Source organism: Typopeltis vanoorti, chromosome 17 (assembly GCF_054136105.1).
Source record: "Typopeltis vanoorti isolate ZY-2024b chromosome 17, IOZ_Tvanoo_1.0, whole genome shotgun sequence".
In the NCBI taxonomy this organism is placed as follows: domain Eukaryota; kingdom Metazoa; phylum Arthropoda; class Arachnida; order Uropygi; family Thelyphonidae; genus Typopeltis; species Typopeltis vanoorti.
The window spans coordinates 49,232,171-49,256,098 of NC_143565.1; the positions used below are offsets into that span (position 1 = coordinate 49,232,171).

Genomic DNA, 23,928 nt, shown 5'->3' on the forward strand with positions numbered 1-23,928 from the left:
CTGTGATCAGATCCAGCACTCTTGAACCTCATGCCCCCTTCATTACTTATTGCCTCAGGTAATTATCTCTCTGAAGCTGTATAAATTCCATTTCCTTCTCTCCCTGTGGCTATATCCTGTTCCTTCCGTCCTCTCTGAAGACTCCATATCCCTTGCATTCTGTTCCTGTGACCATCTCACTAACGTCTAACTTTTGGCCAAGTTAACTTCAGTCTACTTACAACTTGTGTTGTTTATTAGATTGAAGTTAAGAACCTGGAGTTCTTAACTTCAATGTTAAAATGTTAATTAAAATGAAATGTTAATTAAAACTAAAATGTTAGCAAATGGGAGAGAGTGACTTGCACTGACCTACATCCCCCCCCCTTCCTAAACATTCTAGTTTCTCTGACTCTGCACTTCTGAACTCACTTAACAACACTTTCTCAACTCTTGATCCCAAATCCATTCAAATGCATGCCTTATGTAAATCCTTCCTTCCATCAAACTCCCTCTATACCTCCACAAACTCCACACCATTTCTCCTGCACAGTCTGCACACTGACCCATTTGCGATCATGGCTGTCCGTCTCAGTTTGCCTATATCACACCATAGCATCAGACTCACAACTTTTACATGTTCACTCTTCTTTTTCACATGCACTAGCAACTCTTTCATATCTTCTCATATTCATACTGCTTGTAACATCAATCATGATCACTGATCTGCAAGATCATCATATATATATATATATATATATATATTTGTAACACAAAAAAAAGGGAGAAGAATAATATACAACATAACAGAAAAATAAAATAAAATAATTAATAAATTTAGCAGTGCACCACAGAAGCATTATTAAAGTAAATGGTCAATTGCTGTCTTGGTTGGCCAAGTGGTTAACACATCAATTCTTCAACCAACAGGCCGCAGGTTTGAATTCTGACATGGGTGGGAGATGAATTTCATTGCAAATGCAAGACCACTACCCTGCTTATTGGAGGCCTGAAGCAGCTTGAAAAAGTTCTAGTTGTCTCTAGAGCAAGGTTTCCAGACTGTAAAAAATAAATAAAAATACAAAAATATTTTGAAATGATTGATTAAAAATAGGAAAAAAAAATACCCTTATTTCATCCATGGTTTCAGATGTACTATGTAGGCTGCACAACTTTTTATAGCTGAGAATCATTAAAAAAAAGTAATTATTAGAGAGAAGAGTAACATCAAAAATAGCTGAACTTCATAAATGAAAAATACCAACTGAAAATTATACAAACATACGCCCCAACTATGGACCATCCAGATGAAGAGATAGAAGATTTATATGAAACATTAGAATCCACATTAAATAATTCTAAAGAATTCTACATAATTATAATGGGTGATTTTAATACCAAGATTAGAAGTAGAGATGACCATCTGAACTCCATCGATAAATTTGGATAGAAGGATGAAAGAGGAGAAAGACTTATCGAATTCGCAAAAGAAAATAACCTCTTTATTATGACTTTTTCAAGAAGAAAATCAACCGAAAATGGACTTGGAGAAACCCAAATGAACAAACTTACAATGAAATAGACTTCATCCTCTCCAACAGAAGATATATAATAAATAAAACCGAAGTGCTTAATTGATTTTATACAGGAAGTGACCACAGACTAGTAATGGCAAAAGTATGGATCAACAAAAAATGGGAACGGAATAAGCTCATAAGAAAAAAGTCCAATTTAGTGGATCTACAAAATTTACCACAATAAAAACTGTTATAGAGAATCACTCAAAAATGAATTAAAAAAGTTAAACACAGCTACTACCATCTATGATGCTAATGAAATCTTAACAAAATCTTGAATTGTGCACTAGAAATAGGTGTAAAAAGACACCAAAGAGAGGAAAAACTAAGACAGGAAACTTTAGATCTGATGAAGAAAAGAAGAGATATGAAAAGAGATTTGAATGACACAATAAAATAGAATATGTGGAAATTTGTAAAATTATACGTAAAAGGATGAAACACGAAATTAGATCGTATAATACTAGGAAAATTAAAGAAACAATAGAAAACAATAGTAATATGAAAGTTTTAAGACGAACATTATCATTTGGGACAAAGGAAATAGCTGCTGTAAGAGGAAGAAAAATTGGGACAAAGGTGAACTTATAAAAAATATAGATGCAATAATCAAAAGAATTTGGGAATTTTATACTGAACTCTATGAAGACAAAGACCAAGACATCCAAGAATCATCTATGGATAACTCGAGTGAAGAAGAACATGATGTCCTTGAGATCTTACAAGGTGAAGTGGAAATGGCACCACGGGAAATGAAGAATGGAAAGGCCCCAGGAGAAGATGGAATTATGGTAGACTTCTTAAAACTGGGAGGAAGCTTTTGTCATCAAACAGCTGACTAAACTCTTTAATAAATGTCTAAAACAGAGAAAAATTCCAAAAAATTGGTTCACTTCTAATATTAATTTTTAAAAAGAGCAATAAGGAAGAAATTAAAAACTACAGACCTATAAGCCTACTCCCACCATATATAAAGTCTTCACAAAAATTATAAAAGAATAAATCTAAACTAGAGGGAATGCTATCCTGCTAACAAGCTGGATGTAGAAAGAAATATAATACTTTGGACCATATTCACACATTAAGACAGCTCATTGAAAAAATCAATTGAATACAATAAACCCTTATGTCTGGCCTATATAGACTATAAAAAACCATTTGATTCAGTTAAAACATCTGCAACACTAAAAGCTCTTGAAATCCAGGAACTGAGAAACCATATATTGAAACACTAAAACATATCTACAATAATGCAACTTCTGTTAAGTTATATAAAAACAGTGAAAAGTTCCCAATACAAAAAGGCATTTGGCAAGACGACACCGTATCTCCCAAATTATTTACAGCTGCACTAGAGAAGTCTTTAGAAGCCTTGATTGGGAAACAAAAGGAATAAACATAAATGGAGAGAGGCTGCATCATCTGAAATTTGCAGATGATATTGTCCTAATAGCAGATAATCTTGAAGATCTAAATCAGCTAAATGAAGCCTCTAAAGTAACTGCATTAAAAATAAATAGAGAAAAAACAAAAATAATGAGGAATAAATACATAAGCCATAGAACTGTCAAAGTTTAAAACCATGAAATAGAACAAATTACTTCATATGTATAATTGCGCCATTTGTTATCCTTTGAGGATTGCCAAAGAAAAGAGATTGAACGAAGAATTCATCTTGGATGGATGGCTTATGGGAAAATAAGAGACATATTCAGAAGTGACATCCCTATGAGTTTAAAAAGGAAAGCTTTCGACCAGTGCATACTTCCTGTCCTAACATACGGAGGAGAAACATGGACTTTAACAGAAGCCCAAAACAAAAATCTGAGAACAACACAACATCGCATGGAGAGAGGTATGCTAAAAATAACATTAAGAGATAAGAAGACAAATACCCGGATAAGATCTCAAACAAGTGTCATGGATATTGTAAAATACATTAAACAGGCTAAGTGAAGATGGGCTGGCCATATTTCCAGATGCAGTGACGCAGATGGACTAGAAAAACAACAGAGTGGGGACCAATGGATGGAGGAAGACCGAGAAGAAGGTGGAGAGATGAACTGGAAGAAATTGCAGGAGTGAGATGGATGGGTGAGGCAGAAAACTGAGTGGTCTGGAAAATCATGGGGAAGACCTTCATCCAGCAGCAGACAGAACCAAAAGGTTGAAGAAGAGAGAAGAGGGATTGGGGGAAATAGGAAAGTTCAGCAACACTGTTTTCTGTACGGGAGATAAATGTAGGCCATTGAACCTATTCAGTTAGTATGATTTGGGAGGTCATTTAATTTTTTTTTTTTAGATTATTAATTCTTCATTAAAGATGGAAGACTTCAATTCTCAGTATATCAGAAGAAATCAAATACAAGATGCTATATCCATGCACCCACCAACATCCTTATCAGAAAATTGAGGCTATCATAACCTTAATTTGTTGTGAACTCATACTCTGTTCTGCAGATGCCATGTAACATTGAGTTACAGCATATTATAACATTCGTAATAAATTACTTCAGTGAGACTTTTATTCATAAAACATTCAAAGTTACTGGACTCCTGCATCTGTTCAAGAAGAAATTACTTTCATTTCCATACATCAATTCCACATAACAAAGAAGTAGTATTGCTAAAATTCTCAGGTTTCTACGTTAAATTAGTATTCTGTCTGGTCCAAATAATTTCTACTTTTTCTTTCTTCTAATGACAAGACTTCCTCCCTTAAACTTTCCATGTATCTGTCAGATTACTTTCCAATCCTTATTTTTAACAAAATTACCTTGTCGTAAGGAACATAAAACGTACATTAAGTTGGGACCTTGAACAGTCAGTTTAGTTTTGCAGAATATGCCATCCCCATTAAATATAGGGTCCTTTGGAAGAACTAAAATATTACACAAAAGTAGATTTTTTATGGAATGGCTTTATAAAGAAAGTTAAGTTGTGAAGCATCATTAACTCATCATACCTTGAAAGGGTCAGATGGCCTATGTTTATCTCTCTTTTGGGAAATGTTGCTTCTCCAATATTAATCTTTCCTAGGGATGCCCCTTCTACAAATTAATTGACTGTTACCATGGTGCATTGTTGAATTTTTCTTCTATTGTATGTTATTCTGTTTCATTTTTGTACTGACATTGCCTGTGATACATATGCAAAAATTTTCTTAAGAAATTTCATATAAGTTATCTGTTAATTAGAGTAATTATGTCTACTTATTTTCCTATTAACATGGGAACATAAACAGATACAAAATTGTTATATAGGTTAAATTAAAATTAATTATTTCAAAAGCCTGAAATATCTAATGTAATTTTTCCTAGGTATAATTATGTGAATTTGGGTAACTGATGGAGTTCATGTCACTACTACCCCCTAGATGGACTTAAGTCCTCTGATGGAAGCCCGATTATAATAATCTACATGCTTTTCATGGCTTTGATTGCCTTAGCTATAATTTCAATTGTTTCTTATAAAATTCCACAATAAACTGATTTTTCTATTTTTTTCTTAATGTATCATGCTTTGTGAAACAATTTTTATTGCTTAAACGGAACTTTATTACTTATGCTCATTATAGCAAACTCTTAGAGACTAAAGATATAGTTCGTTATAGCAAATGATTTTAATATAATAGTGTTGCTAATATATATGATTATGTACTTTAACTGTGTATGATTTTTCAGCTTTTAAGGATTTCAAGAAATGGTATTCTGCATTATACAGAACTGATGTCTGAATGATTAAATTTTAGCATTTACCAGAAACTTACTGATGTGAGTCATTCTTATTTGCATGCAAGGTTTTTCCTTAATAATGTACTTAACATTATATATTGAAATCTACATTAAAATAATGAAAAATTTGTATTATTGGATTGTTTCAGTTTATAGTATAGAGAAATCTTTGCCATTGCTCTTTGCCTTTCTGGACTATGATGCTAATCTAAATAACATTACTGCATGGAAATGTTTAGCAAAAAAGTTGATGACAGTGTTACAATAGTAAGTATGCTACTTTTGCTACTATTAACAGTCATGACTTGATATTTTTGACAAAACTAAAATGGACCTCACTATACAAATAATTGAAAAGTCCCAGCTAGTGCTGCATTGATATTAGCTGAGACTTTCCAGTATCTAGGCATATACTGATACCATGATATATATTATGGTATCAATACTGTTGTATATACGTCATACTTTTCACTAGATTTTTAGTCCCTACAAGTTTGCTATAGAGTTGACAATATCATTGATGTGAAGCTAGATAAATATTTCTTCTTACACAAAAAGAAAAACCAGCTTTATACTAAGAAACTAAACTTTCTCATAGTGTTAAGTGCTTGGGATAGCAACTCATGGAAAACAACTCTTTTCCATGAGTTGCTCCATGCATACTATATGGACTACACCAGGGGTCTTCAACGCGTGTCCCGCAGGCCACCTGTGGCCCACAGAGCTCTTTGCCATGGCCCACTGGCCATTTTGAAAAAATAACTACTTAACATTAAAATGCGATTAAATAAAAAATAATTTCAATGAAGCCCACAGGCTACTAACTATACTGTGGTATTTAGAATTGTAAGATGCTTTCCAGATTCACAAGGAACGCTGTGCATTTGATACTTTACATAAAAATCCTATAAAAATAAATATTAAATAAACATGCTTCTTCAGCCATTCTACTAGCGCCAAGCGGTACTTAAGTACTAGTACTAACGTCGCAGGTAGATGGCTGAAGCAGTAGTTCGTTCATGTGCACTGTCTAGTGCCTCCCAGATACATCTCAAAGGATCTCTATACTTTATTTTCATATAAATACAAGAGGATCTCATCCACAGTCAGTCAGTCAGTCAGTCATGAACAGTGTGATATTCATGTATGAGCACACGCAGGTTTGTCGTGTCAGCAACAGCTTACTGTGGTTTTATATTGCCAGACTTTTTTCATTAGTGTGAGACATATTCAGTGGATAATAACCGTTACATTTTGGGTAATTTTTTGGGTTCACCTTCAATCACTATGTCGTCTATGAGTAAAAAGCATAAATCAAGTGATTCTTGTCAGGTTTTTAATGAAAAGTGGACCAATTTGTACATTTTTGTGCCGATTGATGATAAGCCAGTGTGTTTAATTTGTTGTGAGTCAGTGTCAGTATCAAAAGAATACAATATAAAAAGGCACTATGAGACAAAGCATGCATCCAATTTCAATCACCTTCAAGGTCGGCTTCGTGTGGACAAAGTAAACCGTCTCCAAATTGATTTTAAATGCCAGCAGGGTATGTTTAAAAGGCAGAGGGAAGAGAGCAAGCGTGCGTCAAAGTAAGTTATAAAGTACAAAGTATGTAATAGCTGAAAAAATTGCTAAAAAATTAAAAGCCTTCTTGGGCGGTGAGTTTGTGAAAGAGTGTCTCATCGCTGCTGGGGATATTCTGTGCCAAAATAATAAGGAAGTGTTTAAAAAAACTAAGTTCGTCTGGGGTAACTGTAGCCTGACGTGTCAAAGAACTTGCCAATGACATTGAAGGAACTTTAAAAAAAACGGTCGTCCGAATTTACATCATATTCACTTGCTTTAGATAAGAGCACATATGTCAATGATACAGCACAACTGGCTATCTCTGTGTGTGGCATTGATCATCAATTCAATGTGACAGAAGAACTGCTAGTGCTCATACCTATGAAGAGAACGATTAAGGCACTGATATTCTTGAAGCCGCCAAGAAAACGCTCCAGTGTTTCGACCTCAGCTTAGCCAACCTCAAGGGTGTGGTAACTGATGGTGCCCCTGCTATGGTGGGAAAGAACGAAGGGTTTGTTGTGCTGCTACAGAAAGAAAAGGAACTAGAAGGAAAAGATTTTGTCCATTACCACTGTTTAATCCACCAGGAGAATTTGTGCGTGAAAACTATTGGATTTGAGAATGTCATGGAAGTTATTGTGACTGTTGTCAACATTATTTGGGCAAGAGGATTGAATCGTCGTCAATTCCAAGAGTTTTTGACTACCCAAGAGTGCAAAGCGGATCATGACGATGTGGTTTATTATAGTGATGTGCATTGTTGAGCAGAGGGAAGGTTCTTCAAAAGTCTTTGACTTAAGGAGCGAAATACAGCAGTTCAGGGGAATCCGATTGCAGAATTTAACGATCTGAAGTGGATGACAGACTTTGCCTTTGTGACCGACATCTCGTTGCATATGAATGACCTAAATACACGGCTATAATCCAAAGATCAACTGGTGCACATTCTGTTTGATCACATCAAAGCTTTTATAGCCAAGCTCAAACTTTGGGAGGCACAACTCGCAAAAAAGGACTTGACTCATTTTCAGCTTCTCGCTGAGTCCAACTGTTCGTCTCTTGATGAATATGCTACAAAATTAGCCATGTTGTGAAGTGAGTTCGAAGAGAGATTTAGTGATTTTCGTAACCAACAGTCTTCTTTAGATTTATTTTCAATGCTGCCGAAATGCCAGTCTCAGTACAAATGGAGCTGATTGAACTCTAAAACAACTCTTCTTTGAGTGAAAAATTATTCAATGTGCCCTTTCTTACATTTTACAAAGACTACATTTCTGAGGACGCATTCCATGATCTTCGCTGGCATGCTTTGAAGATGTGTACTTTGTTAGGAAGCACATACTTATGTGAACAGTTCTCTAGAATGAAGCATGTGAAGTCCCAAGACAAGAACTCAGATTACGGACCAACATCTCAAGAATACTCTGCGCATAGCGACTTCCAACATTGACAAGCTGGTCAAGGAAAAACATTGCCAATTTGCCCATTGACATTATAAAAAAATGAATGTTTTCTTCATTAAGTTATCTTTTTTTCAAGTATTGATTGTATTTACTTATCATGAACCTGACTCCTGCCTATGCTCTTAAAGCTGAGTTTGTTTATTTTTATAGGATTTTATGTAAAGTATGAAATGCACAGTGTTCCTTGTGAATCTGGAAAGCATCTTACAATTCTAAATACCACAGTATAGCTTAGTGGCCTCATTGAAATTTATAATGCACCCCGCACTGTCTGAAATTTTGAAGACCCCTGGACTACACTGTATTCAACAGGATTCAGTCTTGTTGAATGAATATAGGCTGAATTTCACTGTAGTATAATTGAAGATTTCACTAACAACCAGATTCCAAAAATTTGGTTTTATAATCATCTTATGTCTCATTATGAATTTTGCTAGAGTGTAATGGATCCATACTGGTACCTATCAAATACTTGCAAAATTTATTTTCTTGAGGCTTCTGATAGACTGCCACAGGCAAACTCTTAAAAGAATTGAAACTGATGGGATTGGACAACAGATTTCTGAGTTGGATCAGTGACTTGCTGTTGGATAGGTATCAGAAAGTTGTATATGTGGAGTGTGATATCCCGAAAGAGAAAGATCACTAGTGGTTTGCACAGGGGTCAGTTTTGGCCATTGTTGTTCAGTTTGTGTGTTAATGATATTGGGATGGGTTTAACTAGTGTTATGCAGCTGTTTGCAGATGATGCAAAACTGGAGAGAGTAATGCAAAGTCAAGTGGATGTTATGGCCTTACAAGAGGACTTGAATAGATTGCATGAATATGCAGGTAAGTGGAACTGTCAGTTCAGTGTTGCAAAGTGTAAGGTTTTGAGATTTGGTAAGCAATGATGGCATACAAAGTATACACTGGTTGGGAAACTTTAATGGAAGTAGAGTAGGTGAGAGATCTAGGAGTGATGGTGGACAAGGACCTGAAATTCAGGGGCCACATTTGCTCAAGTTGTGATGACATCACATTGGATAATGACAATGATGCAGAGGACCCTGACATGCAGAAATAGGGAGGTTATGATGCCATTGTATAAGGCATGATCAGGCCTCATATGAATTATTGTGCACAAATTTGGTTGCTGGGTTTTCATGGTGATCAGGATATGTTGGTAAGGGTCTAGAGGAGATTCTCAAAGGTGGTCAGTGGTGTTTGAAATGTGGAGTACGAGGACAAATTGAGAGAATGTAACATTCTCTCAATTTGTCCTCGTACTCCACATTTCAAACTCCACATAACAAAGAGAAAGTTACATTCTCTTGTGAATAGGAGGAAGTGGGGGGGGATATGATTGAGGCATATAAGATAGTCGGGTTGTTATCAGGTCGATGTGGAAGAAAATTTTCATAGAATGCGAGAGGAGTAAAACGAGGCCATCACTGGAAACTGTATAAGGAGAGTGTGAGCAGGAGAGTGAGGAGTAGGTTCTTTGCATGGAGAGTGGTTGGTGAGTGGAATGCATTGCCGGAGTGTATTGTTGGTGTAGACACATTTCGAATCAGTTTAAAGCACAGTTGGATGAGCATTGTGTGTAATAGTATGTACCTTCCACAGTAAGTCTTCTCTGACTCCATGTTAATAATAATAATTAAAAAAAGAGAGAAAGAAAGAGGCTGTTTGGTGTAGTAGTTCTTGAATTAAAATTTAAAAAAAAAAAAAAAATCTAGAAGGTGAAATTTGCAATCTTTCTTTCAGAGTGGTGATTCAGTAATAAATATTCAATGATTTTCGTGTTCAGTGAAATTTTTTTTTCTCTCCTGACAGTAATTGAAACACTAAATTGATTCTCTGAGTAGATTTTCCTTTTGTTTTTTATTATAGATTATTCTTTCTTTTTTTTATATGTGTACGTGTGTGTGGATGTTCTTATCTTACTTTCCTTTGTTACTAATTTTGAAAGAGTTCTAATTTTCTGTTGTTAAATAATGATAAACTCACTTGTGAAAGGCTGAGAATGTTTTGTGAGTAGAATTATAATCTTATACTGGATGGTGATTATATTCCAGCTAATAACTTTTGCAAGCCATCTCTAAGGCCATCTCTGGTGTATCACCAGAGGTGGCAGTAAAGCCTTGGAAGTGTGGTACCTAAGATAGTTACTGCTTTACCTTGCTCTAAGATTTAGCCTGCATGCTTCGGTGGTACTCGAACCCATAGCATGTTGGAAGCAAAGTAAAATACTATTCACTCGCCTACTCAAGCTGGTAAAACATAGTTCTGGTTGTTTAGGAATGCCAAAGCAACTAAAAAGCAGTGAGAGGAATATGTAATTCTGTTGTGTTTTATGGTCAGCTAACTGTAAAAATGCAAAGGTCCAATAAGAAAAATCCTACCATTGCTATATGTGAAAAGCTAATTTACCTTCATTTTAAAAATCACTTATAAATTCAAACTCGGTTCTTTGCAACCAGTTTTCAATTGCATATATGTGTGAATTAAGCCAGGTAGCAATGAAGAAATATTTGATATCAGTCTGCAGTCATTTTTTTGCAATCCTCATAAATCAGCTTGTTAAACTTGCTACAAACTGCAACTGCTGTAATCAACTGTAGATACTGAAACTCTGAGAAATCATCTTGTATCACATTATGAATTTTGCTGGAGTACCAGGAGGTGCAAATTGCAGACAATAGAAATCCAAGCATGACAAGAACAGCATCCTCACTTATCTACCTATAGAATCCACCAAACAGTTCATGTCCAGTAAAAAAATAAATAATCCAAATAATTTTATCGAATTCAGTTGGATGGTAGTTGCAATTTCTGTATATCATTTGGTGTTTGGCTAATAAATTTAAGGCTGAAATTATGTTTTACTCTGTATTTGTTTTATGGGTTTGGGAATATTTGTTTGCTGTGATATAAAATGCCTCTTATGTTGCATACTAGATACGATACAATACTTACTTCCATTTATCTCTCCTTATGCCCTTCCTCCATTACCATGACATATTCTCAAAAATATATAATTGTTGGAAAAGATTTTTGTCGGCATTGTTTTAGCGATACCTGCACTATAAGTTATGTTTCATAAATTAACATGATAACACAAGGAAAGAACGAATAATCTGTTTATTTAAATGTTAAAATCATATATTCCATCCTGAAAATTATAGGTCATCAGTGGCATAGATATTTGAATACAAAGTAGAACACGAGCAATGGAGTTTTCAGAACACTTAGAGCTATGTGATGTTATACATAGAACAGTGCAAAGGAACAACTGAGAAAACTTAGTATTTTTAATTTTAAAAAAAAAAATTAATTAATGATGTTTGATTAGAATAAAACTTTTCCATGTCATTCTGATTTAGGTTTGAATGATGGAGTAAGGTCTCAGCACTTTCTTTAAATAAATGTTCCAACTTATAGTGCAGCGATGAAGTAAGTGCATTTCAGATCCTAGGATATTGCTATCAGTATCCATTCCATGTTATACGATGCTGGATTTCTCAGTTGATGTATGATTGGTGTTCTTGCATTCTTTTCTCCTCTGAATGTTCAGTTTGTCTGAAGTAAGAAAGATGGCAGTCACACAGAACTTTTAGATGCCAGGAAGTGTGAGAAGGTATTGTTTATTTTTAGAAGTGGTAACTAAGCTGATCGTTTGTTGAAAGGAAAGAATGTAGTCACTAGCTTATACTTTTTAAGGATCCTAGAGATTGGTTCCAGGATCCCAGAAATGTAGGGAATAAGAATTCTGTGTACAGTTTCATTATTGTTTGAGCTCGGAGTATAGGAATCAAAGATACATTGTGCATATTTGAAAATTATGGAGACAACTACCGTGTTTGAATAAAAACTTTAGTTTAATATAACTAAAATCTACATTCAATGTTTCGACCTTTATGTCAAGGTCATCTTCTGGATGTATAGTTGTATAACTATACACATACAACTATACACAGGAAACAAGCTATACTACAATCAAACTGGTTTGTTAAAGACACTGACCAACCGCTACAACAATTGTTGGCCTGACCTCTGGTGAGTAAAAAATAAATAAAAATATAAAAATAAATAAATAAATAAAATAAAATAAAAAATTATACATCGACGCTAGAGTCCTATTATTAGTGTTGTCTACTATATACATATATTAACATCATTCCAGCCAGTTGGTATGGAATTGTTTCTAATACTAGCTAAGAATTGGCTAGAGTCCTGACTTATGTTGGATCTTTCATATTAGGTAGGCTGAATGTGTGCCATCCAGATCCTTGGAATTTTCATGCCATCTTTGTTGTTGATATTTGGGTGGTTTATCAGGATTTCGCAGGATTCCTTAAATTTCCTTTCATACCAGGTTTTTGTGCGGTGTAAGGAGCAGGTGCTTTTCCGGTTGATTTGGTGTAAGCTGTTGAGTGCATGGTCTGAGAGGCCTACTTCACCATAATGGTTATATTTAATGTGTATAATGTGTTCTTTCTTGCGTATAGGGATTATCCGTCCTGTTTCACCAATGTACGGTAAGTTACAGGTGCAGCGGATGCAATAGACTCCAGGATGTGCTAATGGGAGGAGAGGATCCTTTGAGGAGTTGAATATGGTTTTAAGTTTAGTGGGTGGTTTAAAGGTGGCATTGAGGTTATAATGTCGTAGGATTCTGTTGATTTTTTCTGATAACCCTTTAATGTATGGGATGGCTATGGTTTTACTGTAATCTAGATTCCTTGTTTGTTGTAGTTTTATAGAGTATTTTATTAACAGTATTTTTGTTATAGCCATTATTTATGAATGTGTTACTAATGATTTTTAGTTCTTGTTTCAGGGCTTGTTGGTCGGAGCAAATAGTTGTGGCTCTGTTTTTAAGGGTGTTAATGACTCCATATTTTTGTGATGGGTGGTGGTATGAACTAGCATGTATGTATTGGCCAGTGTGTGTCGGTTTTCGGTAGACCGTGAAGGATAGACTGCCTGAAGGAAGATGTGTGACTAGTGTGTCTAGGAACAGGAGCGAATTTTGCTTTTCGATTTCAATGGTAAATTGTATGCGTTCGTGTTGTTTGTTCAGGTGGCTGAGGAATGTGTTTAGCGTTTGTCGCCCGTGCGGCCAGAACAAACAACACGAATGCATACAATTTACCATTGAAATCGAAAACCAAAATTCGCTCCCGTTCCTAGACACACTAGTCACACGTCTTCCTTCAGGCAGTCTATCCTTCATGGTCTACCGAAAACCGACACACACTGGCCAATACATACATGCTAGTTCATACCACCACCCATCACAAAAATATGGAGTCATTAACACCCTTAAAAACAAAGCCACAACTATTTGCTCCAACCAACAAGCCCTGAAACAAGAACTAAAAATCATTAGTGACACATTCATAAATAATGGCTATAACAAAAATACTGTTAATAAAATACTCTATAAAACTACAACAAAAACGAATCTAGATTACAGTAAAACCATAGCCATCCCATACATTAAAGGATTATCAGAAAAAATCAACAGAATCCTACATTATAACCTCAATGCCACCTTTAAACCACCACATTTAATATAATAAAGTTATATTAAACTTTAGTTTAATATAACTAAAATCTACATTCGACGTTTCGACCTTTACGTCAAGGTCATCTTCTGGACCATACAACTATACACTGGAAACAAGCTATACTACAATCAAACTGGTTTGTTAAAGACACTGACCAACCGCTACAACAATTGTTGGCCTGACCTCTGGTGAGAAAAAATAAATAAAAATATAAAAAAAATAAAAATAAATAAATAAAATAAAATAAAAAATAATACACCAACGCTGGAGTCCTATTATTAGTGTTGTCTACTATATACATATATTAACATCATTCCAGCCAGTTGGTATGGAATGGTTTCTAATACTAGCTAAGAATTGGCTAGAGTCCTGACTTATGTTGGATCTTTCATATTAGGTAGGCTAAATGTGTGCCATCCAGATCCTTGGAATTTTCATGCCAAATTCTGATTTTTTTTCTATCCTTGCACACAACTTCACCACATGCTTCTTAGGCTGAATGAGTGTTTCCTTCAGATTTTTCCACTGAGTCTCCATGAATTTTGAAAACAAAATTCTTTCATTTTTCTTAAATAATATTTCTATCTGCAAGTCTGCAGCTCATCTCTGAAAGCATTCACTGATTGTTTTCAAAACTGTCGTACATATTTTTCTTTTCAGTATGATATTGGTTTTTATCCTGCTCAAAACTAAATGGCTGATTGCTTCCTATGTCAGATTCCCTGTTTCCATTGAGAAGATGCCACTAGCAATAATAACATAATCAGTGATCTTTTAAAAAAAAAAAAAATTTCTTGTGTATTCTCTTTCTGTATAAATTTATGCCCGTCCTGCATATTGGAACATAATGTTTGTAATGGCTAATCCATGGCCTGAACAGAAATCTGTCAGGTGTTGACCATTTTTATGGTAAACACCTGCTAGTCCTTTTCTTGAAATTTTCCCAAAACATTCTTATATGTCTGTTATTGCTTAGTTCCTTTTTTTTTTTGTTGCTGTTTCCAATGACTCAAACTCCCGTGACTTCTTCCTTATTGAGAGTTTATTTTTCACTTGGTTAGACTATAATAAGTTTAGTTTAATCCTTTATCTTTTTTATCTTTATCTTTATCCTTTAGCTTTCTCCACCTTTGCAACGAGTTGCCTGGTGTTGCACTACCTTACCCCAGTCCTGAAGATACTTTCAGGCGCAAACTTTGTTTGCTCACACTTGGATAAAGGATTAAACTAAACTTATTATAGTCTAACCAAGTGAAATATAAACTCTCAACATCTTTCTCTGAATCCAGAGTAATTCAATAATAAGGTTGCACACCCTTTGGCAACTCCTATAGGTTAAGATGACCTCTCATTGCTTTTGCCTTTGTATCTCCACTACTGGGCCTGACTCCCACTGACGAGACCTCAGTAAAGGTCGAAACCTGTATGGGTAGTGGCCCTTGCCTTAATGCATAGCATTACACATATCCACAAGGAGATGTGCTTTGCATTATGGGAAATACTGAGATAGGAGTAATGAGAGCTTTCTCCACCTTTGCAACGAGTTGCCTGGTGTTGCACTACCTTACCCCAGTCCTGAAGATACTTTCAGGCGCAAACTTTGTTTGCTCACACTTGGATAAAGGATTAAACTAAACTTATTATGACTTCTTCCTTAGCAAAACCTTCTGTGAGACCACAAGTTGAGACATAGGTAGATGTCTCGTCATCCAATTTCTCATTTGGAAATTTGCCCACTTTCTGCTTCTCTGCTTGAAACAGCTTCCCATTCAACTATTGAATATAGCTGCTCTTCCCTTTCCTTGATCACTGACAAAACAATAGTGAACATGCATTTTTTTCATATACCTGATTTTGTCCAACTGTCTTCCTGTACCTCCTTCATTTCTAACTGTTGATTTCAGCTTAAGCATTAACTATATATAACATCTTATAGTTTATTAAGATGTTATATATAGTTGATGCTTAAGCTGTTTTTTTTTTCTTAGTTTCTGTAACACAATTGATGGATAACACCAGTTATATCAACACAATACTTCTGTAATTTCTTCTGCAAGTTCCACTTCTTTTTCATTGATACTTGCAGAATGATGGTACCTATCTTCATTTCTATGAGGAGTGAGTTTGATCTCAGTCTTTGAAAACTTAAATATGGATATTATATTTACATGCTATCTCATCTCTTAGTCTTAAAATAAAAATCTGTTCCTGATAATCTATTTTGCTTGAACCTAGCTTGGTTCTCTGTCTTTTTGTTCTATAGCATTTCTGCTACTTATGCAAACATTATGCAAGCATACTTCTTCTCAAGTATGTTTGGATTGCCATGATTGATCATTTCTGGTTGGATATCATTTAGCAGTCTTTGTATTTCAGATTTCAGGCAGTTTTCTACCTCCAGCATTGAAATGTACTCATGGATATAGTTCCTGTTAATATATGGATTCTTAGATTAGAATTCTTCATCATCAAATTCCTGATATATACCCTCAAGGGGTGTACAGGATATGATAGTACTACATGAAAAATTTACATCATTACTAACTTCCTATCTACAATTTTCCTCCAAATCAGTCTGTTAAATGTCAAAACTCCAATATCATCAGGTCTTATATTTCTGTCTTCTAGGGCACTTTTTATTGTATCAAACCACCTATATCTTCCTGTAGGTCTTTTTCCTGCCAACCTGGCAGAGAACATTTGTTTTGCTAATCTTTCCTCTCCCATTCTGCTTAAGTGACCATACCACCTGAGATTAGCTCTGCTAATGCATTCCTGGAATCTGACAATATCAAGTGCTTTCCTAATATCCTCATTTTTAAATATCTGCGGTCTCTAGTCTTTGGTCAAGTGTTTTACTTCAAACCCAGCTCTCAGATCCATAAGTTAAAATTGGCTTGAATATTTTCTTGTATAGCTAATTTAGTGGTCAGACAAATTTTTCTCTTATTCCATATGAATTTATTCAATTGACTGCCTACCATACCAGCTTTGTTGATTCTGTTGTCTATTTCCATATTTAATTTACCATCTTCAGTAAAAATTGTGCCTAAGTAGCTGAAATGTTTTACTTGTTCTACAGGTTCTCCGTTCACAACACAATTGACATTTTCAACAATTCTACCTATTTTCATTGTCGTTTTTTTATTGCTGACCTTCATACCATATCTATTACAACAGTTATTCAATTTAGTCAGGGAATCTTGTAGACTTGAAGCGGATTTATTTCGAAATATAACATCATCCACATAAAGCTAAGAGCTGAGATTAACACCACCAATTTTGATATCATGTTTAATACCACTTTCCTTCATAATGTGATCCATAAAATAATGATTAACAGAGAGGATAATGTACATCCTTGTCTGACCCCAGAAGTACAGGAAGATTTAACCATCCTCCTGTACTTCCTTCAGTTCTGACTGCTGACTTACAACTCAAATAAAGACTAAGTATTGCTTGATATAATGCCCCATTGACACCATATCACTGCAGCGTATTGAATAGCTTCTCTCTTGGCACCTTGTCATATGCCTTTTCCAGATCGACAAAACTTAAATACAGATCTTTGTTATATTCCCATGATTTCTCAACTATCTGAAATAAAGTGAAAACCTGATCCTGACAGCCTCTATTTGGCCTGAACCCAGCTTATTCTTCACCAAGCTTCTCTTCCACAATCCTTCTCAACTGTTTCTCAAATATACTGGCATATATCTTACCAGGAACACTCAGTAATGAAATGCCTCTGTAATTCTCACATTCAGTTTTATTTCTCTTTTTATATATGGGTACTATGAGAGCTCCACTCCAATCATAATATAGCACTGTAAAAGTCATAGAGTGCAGCCACTATATGACTTTTACAGTGGCTGCACTGCATAGTTGAACATTTTTGGTTGAATATCATCTACTCCTGCTGCCTTTCCGGCTTTTTCTACTTCAAGTATGGATATGTATTCCTGACTTCATGCCTGGTCAGTGTTTTTTACCCCTGTGCTGTCATCACTGCTTGTTTCATTTAGCAGTTTTTCAAAGTAATTACTCCATACTTCAAGGATATCTTTTTCTCCCATTTTCATGTCACCTTTATCATCTCTAATTCCTTTTACAGCACTCTTTCCTCCATTTCTGAGCTTCTTGAACAACCTCCAGAATATTTTGCCACCTTCTTGATATTTATTTTCTATGTTGTTGCCAAAGTCCTCCCATGACTTTTGTTTAGCCTGTTTTACACAGTGTTTAGCTTTCTTAAATTTGTCTCTGTATTCTCTAAGAGCACAATGAACTTTTGATATGCTTTCTTCTTTTCCTTCACTGCCTCTTTAACTTCTTGTGTCTAACAAGGAGTTCTGATTTTTCTATCCTTGCACACAACCTCACCACATGCCTCTCTGACTGAATCAATCAGTGTTTTCTTCAGGACTTGCCATTGAATCTCCAAGATTTCGTTCCTACTCTCAAGCTATTTCATTTTTTCTTGAATAATATTTGTGTATTTTAGTCTACCGTTCGCATCTGAGAGCTGCTCAACTTTTATTCTCTTTAAAACTTTCTTACATGTCCTTCTTTTCAATATGAAATTCAATTTTTTCCTGCCGAAGACTAAACAGTGATCACTTCCATTTCAAAACCTCTGTACACTCTGGTGTCCTGCACTACTGGGAAAACATCACTATCAACAATAACATAGTCAATGAGACTTTTCTTATTCCTTGCCTCTTCTCTTCATATGAATTTGTGCACATTTTTATGTTGGAAAATGGTGTTAGTAATAACCAGTCCATATCCTGAGCAGAAATCCAACAGGTATTTGCCATTATTATTCGCTTTGCTCTTTTCTCCAAATTTTCCCAAAATATTTTTATATGTCTGAAAATCATTTCTTACTCTGCTATTTAGATCTCCAACAAGGACCTACTTTTCCTTTTTCATTGTGTCAGCTGCTTTCTCTAAAGCTTTGAAAAATTCCTCCACTTCTACCTTAATAGAACCTTCTATAGGACCATAGGCACAAACAAGTCTCATTGTCCATTTCGCCATTCTCATATTTACCCACATTACTTTACTTGAGACTCCCTGGCATTCATGAAGATTAGCCCCGTATTTAGTGTTGAATACTATGGCTACTTCTTTTCTTTGATTGTCATTGCCTGAATATAACATTTTGTATTTATTACTCAGATAGATCACACCAGTTTTTGTCTTTTTTGTTTCAGTCATGTCTATTATGTCGATCTGGTACTTATCCAATTCCTCAGCTAGCTCCATTTCTTTGCCATTCAGGCTTCTTATGTTGATAGTACCGATCTTGAACTCTGATGATGTTGAGTTGGGGGTAAGTTTTAGTATATGTTCCAGTAGCTGATTTTCACCGTTTTATCTGGTTCCCTGCCGAAAACAACAGGGCTTTGTTTAACCGGGTGATGCCTCAACTGGCATGAAATTCTGTCATGTTTTACCTTCATTTTTTATTTTGGTTTAAGCCAATAAGAATACAATTTGGTCAGCTAAATCCCAAATTGCCAGCCTATCCTCGTCCGTTCAGTATCCAGGTAGATACCTAACAGGGTGCACCACGAGAAAGTGAGGATTGGACATTGGGTCAGAAGCTCTGGTCGGTTCTCCATATTCCTTTGACAGCTATGTGGAGGTCTCCTCTCAATTATATAGCTTTGACCCTTAAGCACCCCGATTAGGATTCTTAGTTAATTTAAATACTTCCTGTTCTTTTAATATTTTGATCCATTTTTTAAGAGAGAGAGAGAGAATTTTCTCTTTTGGCATTAAGCATCTATATTCTGAGTGATTTTAATTAGTTTAATTACTGGTCAAAAATTACTCTATAATAGCAAAATTTTCCCTGTTTTCTAAAGTGTAGAAAATAAGGCAAATTTTATAATGAACATAGAAAACCTTTTAGTGATAAAGTCCATCAAAGTACCAACATAGCCTGTTGTAGAATCTCTATTATGAGGCTGGGGGGGGGGGGTATCTGGAAAATTCTTATAAACATTTATTACAAAAAGTGATATAACCACAAGAAAGAACATATGAGGATATAATAACATAAGTTACCTTCATAACTCTGCTACTTTCTTGTGGTTATATCTGTATATCATTTTTTTGTTCTAAGTATTTATCTTAAATCAGAAACAAACATGATTGAACAGTGATGAAATTTCATGCCACTGCACATCTCCCAGTTAAGCAAGTCCCCCACCCGCTCACACACTGCACACTGTTTTTGTCAGGGAACCAGTGCAAATAGTAAAAGGTTGGCTACTCGAACAAGCACAATGTCAGAAGAAGTAAGGGACAGCACCATCACTATAAGGAATATCAGTGGAAAGAAAATGAAACTAGAAGTATAACATGTTTGGTGTTATTGAGACAAAGACAGGAGATCCTGCTATATAATTTATTGTTTAACATGCTAATTTATTAGCATTATAGGATGTTCTGTTTGGACAGGAGTGATCGAGAATGCTTTTTTTTAGCATTATAGGATGTTTTATTTAGGCAGTACTGATTTGGGAAAGGAAGAAATGGCAGTAATATTCGACATTAAACACAAAGATAAATTGCTTGATTGGCAAGCAGGTTGAAGTAGAGTTATTGCAAATTTCAAAATGGAGAATTGAATTAAAACTTATTTGAGCCTATAGTTGCACAAAAGACTATTTAAGGAAGAAGTAGGGGAATTTTTTGAATCATTAGAGAAAGCAGCTGACATAATAAAACTGGAAACAGCTGGTCCTTTTTTGGAGATATAGACAGAAAGGTAGGAAAATAATTCCAGGCATGTAGAAATCAAAAGAATTCTAAAAACAGAGGAAAACGTATGTAAAAGAACTTTATTACTGTAGAATTGTCACCTATCACAGAATGGCAACAAAACAATAACAAACAATTCTAAAAAGTGCCACCTGAGTGGTTAACTCACATTATTTCATTATTGAAGCATATAGAAATACTTTGGGAAATAGAGAATGGGCAAAGCTAACAATAATGATAAGTGCCTGCTGAACTTCTGATGGAGTAGTCATCACTAACACTGTGTTTTAACATGAAGACATGGACAAATTCAAATGAAGAGAAGACATAAGAAAAAAGAAAAGTGTTATCGACTGTTACAACTGATAGTGATATCTTCACACTGGTCCAGCAGATACAAGGGAGTTTGAAGTTGGAAGTGATCATCACTTAGTTTTAAAACAGTATAAAAATAAATATCATATTAAAAAGAAAAATATACATAAGTTTTAAGAAAAATTAATGTCGAGGAGCTTTTAGAGATGAACTGTAGCCTCAACTATACAGATAATATTTAGGAAAAAAATGAAAGAGTTGGAAAGCAAGAACCAAACTTTGGAGTCTCACTGGAAAATTCTGAGGGAAAAAAAAAAACATTAATTCAGCTAGGGACATATAGACAAAAATTGGAATTGTTTAAAGCTGAAGTCTTGAGGTTGTTTACAAGAATAGAAAATAAGAATTCCATGATGGAAGTAAAAGTTTGTTCGGAAAATATGTTTGGGAACTGAATTGTTCAAGAACAGAGGTGTTCGACAACCGAGGTTCCACTGTATAAAAATTTTACAATGGTCACACTGAATAATTCAGAAGGCCTTTTCAGGAGGTCAAATTCCAGAGTATTATTATTATTATTACACCCTCCATGGAGTCGACAGACTCATCGTGGGAGGTTCATTCAACTGACAACATATTTATCATATAGAATCTTAAAGTCCTTAACACTCCTTGCATTTACAATACATTCTGGTAATGCATTCCATTCACTGACAATTCTCCATGTAAAAAAATCTACTCCTCACACCCTTCTTCACCACACTTTTACATAACTTCCAGGAATGACCTCTGGTTCTTCCTCTCTCACCTTCTACTCTTTTTTATAATCCCCTCTGGATTAATCTGATAAAATCCTCTCACTAACTTAAATGTCTCTATCATATCACCTCTCTTCCTCCTATCCACCATCTGCAATCCACATCTCTTCAACCTCTCTCCATAACTAGCATTCCAAACTCCTGATATTGTCTTAGTCACTTGTCTCTGGACTCTCTCTCCAATGTCTTCACATCACATTGAAAACCAGGTGACCAGATCTGAGCACATTAGTCCAAGTGTGGTCTGACCACTTCCTTATCCTTGCATTTCAGAGTACTTCTTATCATAGCAGCACTACAATGTGCAACCTTTGCAACCCTAACAATATGCCCTCTAAACTTCAGTCTACTGTCAACCATCACTCCCAAATCTCTAATCTCATCCACATCCTGCAGTACGTCACCATCAATATAGTACACAGCCTTATATTTCTGCACTCCGAAATGCAACACCTTGCACTTATTGATATTAAAACTACTCCCCCCACTCTTTTGTCTGAGTAAAAAGCCTATTTAAATCTTCCAGAAAGGTTTCAGCATCAGCAGTGCTACTTATAATTCTTCCAACTTTGCATCATCAGCAAATAACTGAAGATCCCCAGTCAGTCCACATGATATATCATTTACAAACAAGTTAAACACCAAGAACAACCCTGGTGCATGCCACTGGTTACCTTTTTTTTTTTTTTTGAGACACTGCTCCATCATAAACAACTTGCTGGTATCATTCAGAGAGCCAATCTCGGATCCATCTAACCAATATACTGTCTATTCTCATCCTCTGCAGCTTCTACACTAATTTATGTGGTAATCTATCAAACGGTTTTGCAAAGTCTAAGAATATCACTGTATATGATTCTTCCTTATCTAACACAGTCGTCACCTTATCATAAAATGCAAGTAAATTACTGAAACAGAACCTACCCTTTACATATCCATGCTGACCTTCATAAAGAATGCCATGTCCATCAACCCAATTCTGTATTCTATTTCTTATCAATCTCTCCAACACCTTGACCACAACTGCAGTTATACAGACTGGCCTATAGTTGGAGACGTCTTAGAACCATGCTTGTGGAGTGGTATTATTTTGCCCTCTTTCCACTCTTTAGGAATCCTACCCATCACAAGACGTTCATTAAATAACCAGGTCAATAGCATAACCAACTGTGCTGCACATCCCTTAAGTATACGTAGTGATATGTCATCCATTCCCACAGCCTTATTCACATCCAACCCAACCATCATCTGATACACCTATGTTTCTTTCACTTCCAATTCTCCTAATACTTGCCTCTCTTCTATATATTGTACTGGATAATTTATACCTGTATGATATACGCTGAAAAATTGCTCGTTCAATAATTCCACTATATCCTTTGCAGCTGTTAGTCTGCTGCCATGACTATCCACCGATGTTAGTCTGCCATAATTATTCTTCTTCTTGCTTGCCATGTAGTGGAAAAATTACCTCAAGTTGACCTTGTCCTGATCAGCTAATATCCTCTCATACTGCACCTTTTCTTTCTTTACCATGCTAGTCAACTTTCTAGCCTGCACCTTATACTCTTCATGGATCTGATCACCACCAACTGTCTTGTACCTCCTCCATAACATTTTCTTTTCCAGCACAGCTTGCTTAATTTTGCTGTTCATCCATTTCACCAGTGGGGCACTCAAGATTTAATCTTGCGGGGAGGGATCCCAGTTGAGTAGACGATTTGATAACACACATTATGCATTGCATACAAGCTATAACTGAGCATCTGCAGTGATCGCCAATACATGATACCCGTGATCTCCTCTGGTCCGGCTCGGGCAAACAAAGTATCGCCCTAGCACTACTTTGTTCACCTTGCATTCACAATGGCCATGATTCCCCAGAGCCAGAAGGTATTCATTCCCACCTTATGTGACCGCTAATTCATAAGTAGTATAGAAATAGAAGACACGACACAACATAAATTTTAATTAGGAAAAGATTTTTGGAAAATTTTCTAGTCTTTTTTTCCTTTTTCTTTTAGTGGGGCCAGGGCCCCTTAGCCCCCCCTCCCTGGGTGCGCCAATGCATTTCACTCCCACTGTATTTACTTGCTTAACCCTCAGTATGCATACATTGCTTTTGTCAGATACTGCCT

At 35.5% G+C, this 23,928-nt stretch overlaps 1 protein-coding gene across 2 annotated transcripts in view; it reads left to right on the top strand.

Moving 5' to 3' along the window:
- The window catches only part of LOC150097373 (TATA box-binding protein-associated factor RNA polymerase I subunit A-like), a 232,994-nt gene that overhangs the window by 173,685 nt on the left and 35,381 nt on the right, over positions 1-23,928 (top strand). For both annotated transcript variants that reach the window (XM_090407416.1, XM_090407417.1), the window contains exon 11: positions 5,440-5,557. In XM_090407416.1, the coding sequence (XP_090263542.1) occupies positions 5,440-5,557 (118 nt within the window). The remainder of the gene's footprint in view (positions 1-5,439; positions 5,558-23,928) is intronic.